This window comes from Diuraphis noxia, unplaced genomic scaffold (genome assembly GCF_037042655.1).
Source record: "Diuraphis noxia isolate RWA-SAM2 unplaced genomic scaffold, SU_Dnox_SAM2 contig0001, whole genome shotgun sequence".
NCBI lineage: Eukaryota > Metazoa > Arthropoda > Insecta > Hemiptera > Aphididae > Diuraphis > Diuraphis noxia.
In genome coordinates, this window is record NW_028301711.1 from 42,822,503 (window position 1) to 42,828,502 (window position 6,000).

The following is a 6,000-nucleotide window of genomic DNA, read 5'->3' on the forward strand; positions in this document are numbered from 1 at the left end:
GCACTTTTTTAGGGCTTTTTGCATTTTTTTTTTAGGGCATTATTTTGTATTTCTTAGGTCATCAACATCCTTACTCTAGTTATAAATGATAGTCTTCCAAACAGACTATTAATGTTTTGGTCGTAAACATTATAATATTTTCACCCAAACGAACATCACCCGTATTTATCCAGTCATACCGTAGATACTGTAGTTAACAAATACTGCCAATACTAGATACTTGCATGTATCAAAATTTGAAATTCCATCAGCCCCTACGTACTATTTAGCTACGTATGCATTATTCACTACGCAGTTCGCACTCTGTGGACGACTATCACGATTAGAAGATACATACACCATTAAATTATGCATACCTTAGTTCAGGGGTGGATTCTAGGGAACCTAGCGGACGTGACCCCCTCCCAAACTCCTATTTAAAAGGTATATACTGTAACTAACAAAATTACAAAGAATCATTATAATATCATACTATAAAGTTTTCTGAAAGTTATGATTTAGCTACCGCTCCAGCCATGTCTAAAAAGCCATCCCTGCCTTTTTTTTTACATGGTATCGAGACATAGGGTTCCTTGCCTAGGTGACTTGTTATTATGCTTAGGGATGGAGATTGATACTATACATTAAGTACAATATGCGATGATGTTATTGAGTATTAAATTAAAAAAACGTATTATATATTATATATCTGTATTTATTTCAAATAAAATATTATTATAAATATATGCATATAATAATCATAATAATAATAATAATAATAATAATAAATAAAATAATAATGTAGGACAGTAATAGTAATAATAGTGGTTGTTTTAAATTTTTTTTAATACGCGTACCTACGATATAATTTGTGCAAAAATGTTAACAATAAATATATAGGATGCAAAATTTGTAACAATAATGTGTTTTAGACGAAAAATGGAAAATATTATTAAGTTTTACTTAAGTATGAAATAGTACAAAATAAATAAATACATATTTAGGTTATGATAAAATTAATAATTAATTTAGTAATGTAAAATATAATATGATCAATAAAAAATTAAAACATTTAGGTTTCGTAATATATGAGTAAGTTTTTAAAATAAAATATATTTGTTTTTCACTCATATTATAATGAAAAATAGAAATAATATCTACGAAATGATAAAAATAAATATATTATTCTGTATAGTATAATTAAAATTATAATTGGTTATACATTAATTTATAAATATTTCAATAATATATAATATGTATTCTATATAGATAAACGATAAACCTAGAATATAGGATTATTGGTAATCGTATAGGTTATCCATACGATTTTTCGTTTGAATGACCGATACAAATTCTGTTACAAATATAAATATAATAATTAAGTAGATAATAAATTACAATAAAATATCTTATGCATAATAATACAATATATATATTTTTCACTATTAATAATGAATAATAATGTGTACCCTACGTAGTGTCCATATTGATAATTAGGATAGGTAATATCGTAGACTGTAATATTTAGATATGTAGAATGTAGATATATTGATATTATCAATAATTACTTTAAGATTATGTTTATTTTTGTACACAAAATATTATTTATTATGACCGCCGATACGCACGCCTACTTTTTATAATATGCCACTTGTCAACACACCAGTTATACTTATGTAATTGGATTTTAGATTCATTGACACAAATAACATAAAATAGTTATTAACTCAGGTTTGTTGATAATAAATATAAAAATAAACACAAATAGTTTGTTTTGACAATTAGTTTTGTGTAAGCTTTGAAGTGGTTAATTTTGTTTGGGGGTAGCTTTGATTTATATTTCATGCACTGCATACATAATATATTATATATATGTGCCAATTACATTATTATAAAACTCTTTCGAGTTATGACTAGACTTCATTTTTTGACTAAGCTGGTTTCTGACGACTAGATTTTGTTTTAACTACCTATAGGTTTTTATATCCTCTTTATTTGACTAACTAATGTGCATATAATATGACATCTATACTGTATAGGTACAAGTAAATATTATAGGTAGGTATTCCTTGGTTAAAAAGGCATGACTAGATTTTATTGTGACTAGACTATATAATACATATATACTGGTGTAAAGTATCTATATAATATATTGATTAAGCTTGACTAGATTTTATTTCGACTAGACTTTTTTATAATTTATTTTGATAATATATAGGTTGACTAGATCATAAATTTCGACTAGATTTATATTCTTAACTAGATTGAATTTTGACTATATTTTTAGTATTGACTAGAGTTTATTTCAACCAGACTAAACTTCACGGACTAAAATAATTATTCGTTTCTAGACATGGATCTAATTTTATTAGATTATTACTATTTAGGTATTGCTTAAAATACGATAATATATACAAAACATATAATTTTATAATATAGTATAAATTTATTTGGGACAAAAGGGTTATAAGATGTACCTATACATACATGCATTTATATATATATATATATATATATATGTGTGTGTGTGTGTAATGTGTATATAGGTATCAGTCTAAATATATAATATATGGGGATAAATGACTAGAACGTACTCGAGCCGTACGACGGCGTTGTTTATAATAATATACAATTAATGAATAAATATTTATGTATACTTCCTATACACATTATTACAGTTAAATATATACACATTCCTATATTAAATATGAAGTGCGGCAGCGGTGAAATTTAGTCATTCGAAATTATTATACATACCTATACTCATATACTGACAACCATCACTGCCACCGCACATGCTTAAATACGTAATATATTATATACAAATTATGAAATATAAATAACAGTTAGTTAAAAACTTACATATAAATATAACAGTAGGTAATAACAATATAATTATACAACTCATATTATTGTTGTTGTTGGTGCTAAATATTATTATCTAAATACTGACGCTTTGTGTCCCAAAAGTCTGTCGAAAACGACTCGGTGGTAACGGATTAAGAACTATAGGTCATTTTTATGAATTTTTTTATTTGAATTGGCTACATTTTACCTATGCAGTATTTTACTGAAGTCGCTGCGGTGACTTGAATGCCCGGCACCACCGAGCAGTGACAACTTATTCCACGTGAAAGTTTAAGCTTATAAATTAATTATGAATAAAAAAAAATTGTTTATATTATCTTAATGGGAAACATAGATGATTTTTGATTAATTGTTAAATCGCGTGCGTGCGTCTGTAGTTTAATTTCAAGGGAGGTGAGTAATCAATGATTTAAATTATGAATAAAATAGACTAGAATTAATTTCGTTTTTACGGAAAATTTCAATCGACTAGATAATTTTCGAGTTGGACTAGACATTTAATATACGATAAACTATTAACATTGTGTTAGACATTATGATAGGTATACACGCGTGTATGACTAGAATTATTTTCATACACATCGCATATTATAATTCATAATGGGTACCCAAACTTAATTATTTACGACTAGAAATCTATTTTCATACATAAAAAATACCTATACATATTTAATTATTAATGACTAGAAATATATTCATACATACCGCATACATATACTTAATTATTTATGACTAGAAATATATTAGGACATTGACTAGAATATTGTTTCTATGGCTATACTCTAAAGTTGGTAATACAAATATACACAATATTTGTTAATCTTTTATCGATAATTTCTTAGAGATTTTGTATCTAAACAGAGCTTTTGCATACGATCGAATCATTTAAATAGAATCTATTTGTTTATAATTCTTTTTAAATACAAATTTGAGGCGCAGACTGCTTAAAACCATAATCGTTGTAAATTTGAACATTATATTTACAACGCGACGACGTAGAGTGGCAACGGAGGGCGCGCGGGGGCTTCGGCGGTCAATGGCTATTATGTGTACTCGGATGTGATTACACCAAAAATAAAATAATTATCAATGTGTGTACAAAACTATTAAAAATAATCCTACCAAATAATGTGTGAAATTTCAATAAATATCATAAAATACCCAACATAGCGACGTAGCAGTTGATTATTTGGCGATGTCACCGCCGTCGTTCTTGCAGTTCCTGTCGTTTTTGTCGCCATCGTCGTTGTCGTTGTTGTTGTCATCGTTGGCTGCTGCAGCCGCGGCTGCCTGCACGGCGCGCTGCAATATGTTCTTTTTGAATCCCGAAGCAGTCGTAACCGGCGCCGTCGTTACGTTGCTGCAGTTACTGTCGCTGGCATCGATGACTGCGGCGATGTCGCTGACTATATTGGGCGCGGTATTGACGGGTTTACCGCCGTTGTCGCCGTTTTTGTTGCGATTACTGCTGACGCCAGTCGTTTTTACAGCTGCCCCGTTACCGTGCCACCGACGGTGCGACGCCAAGTTGGCCGGACATTGAAACACCTTGTCGCACTCGGGACACGTGTACCGGACGTGTACGATGCACCGGCACCGATGACGGGCTAGCGCGAAGGCGTCGGCGTACCGGACGCCGCACAGCCGGCACCTGTACGGGCCCAGCGCGTTGGGGATGCTCTCAATCTGGCGACGGGCCTCGTCGGTGGCCACAACGATGTTGAACTCGGGGTCGATGTCACCACCGTCGTATTCGTCGTCCCGCGGGTCACCGTCCTGTCCACCGCAGTCTGCCTGCGCAGGGTACGGAGGTGACGATAACGACGAAGACGATGACAACGACGACGAGGTGGACATCAGCCGTTTACTGCCAGCTGCCATCGGTTCTTCGAGGGGGGCCGGTACGATTATCGTACCGGACACCGGCGACGACCTGTCAACGTGGCGATCGAGCATGAGTTGCGGTAGCAGTTTTCGTGTGGCCGCTTTTATCGCCGTCGTTACCGCCGCCGTACCGCCGGTCGCTGATTTCTTGGAAGATTTACCGCGGTTTGCGCTCGCGGCAGTAGCGACCGGTCGTTTTTCCGGTGTGACGGCCTTCGGATAGCCGCCGGCTCCCAATCGTCCGTCCACTATGCGCGTAGCCGTTGTCGTCAGCGTAGCTTTCACAGACAAGTCAAGTGGGCCCGCGGACGACGTGTCGTTCGTCGTCTCCAGTCGATGTCGCAGCAGCAGTGCGCCGCGTTCGTTGCGGTCCAAGGCGACCGGCCAATACTCGTCCTTGACGTCGCCGATCCGCTGTCGCTTCCCGCCGGGCCCAGCGTATTCGTCGTCCATATCGCTGCCACCGCTTACGTCTCCATGGTGGTTTTGGAGGTTCCGCATGCGCACGGCCGCCGCAGCCGTGGTCATCCACCACGTCCACGACGGGTCCGCAGCCGCGGCCTGCGCGTAATCGGTCATTGCGCGTTAATAATAATGCTGTGTCGTGGGTGGATATAGAATGCGATCGCTTTGATGCACTTAGACGCCTCGGGATCCCGCGCTACGGCTGCAGTACTGACGGCGCCGCGTGTCTATCTCGTCGGTGCGCGCCGCTCCTGTTGCGGTGCGTGACTGCCGACTGCTGCTGGTGTCACTAGCTGGCGTGGTATAACAGAGGTGGTGTCGGCGGCGGTGGTGGCCTGTTGTAGTCCGCGTACCGTTTATCGGCGGCGCGCGAGTATACCACCACCGCCGCCGCCGCCACCGACCAATCACTGCGGCCGCCGACCGTTGCAGGGGGCAGGACCCCGGTGCCCACTGCCGCCCAGTAACACTCATCGGCGGTGGTTGTGCTGTGACGTATAGTCGCGTAGGTATATATACGGCAATAACAATAATAACAATAAACAACGCGAGCGCCCACCACGTCTATGTAATATTATAATAATTCTATTGTGCACGAGCGCGCGTCTGTGTGTGTGAGCGCGCGCGTAGATACCTTTGTTGTCGGTGGGTCATGTGAACTGGGGGTGGATTAAGGGGGACGCGTGCCACAGCCGTTGCAGCTGCCGTTCGGCGGCACTACATTGCACATTACGTGCACTACGGCACCGCGCGCGCGTCATGCCACGGGTGGGTGGCTAGTTGATAAAAATCGCGGCGGCGCGC

The 6,000-nt window shown here is 37.8% G+C and overlaps 1 protein-coding gene across 1 annotated transcript; it reads right to left on the reverse strand.

Annotated features, from left to right (window-relative positions):
* Positions 1 to 780: 780 nt before the first annotated feature.
* On the reverse strand, positions 781 to 5,532 carry LOC149060714 (uncharacterized). Its single transcript, XM_089216514.1, has one exon. The coding sequence runs from the start codon at positions 5,308 to 5,310 to the stop codon at positions 4,033 to 4,035; it is 1,278 nt and encodes a 425-aa protein (XP_089072640.1). The 5' UTR covers positions 5,311 to 5,532; the 3' UTR covers positions 781 to 4,032.
* Between the last annotated feature and the right edge of the window lie 468 nt (positions 5,533 to 6,000).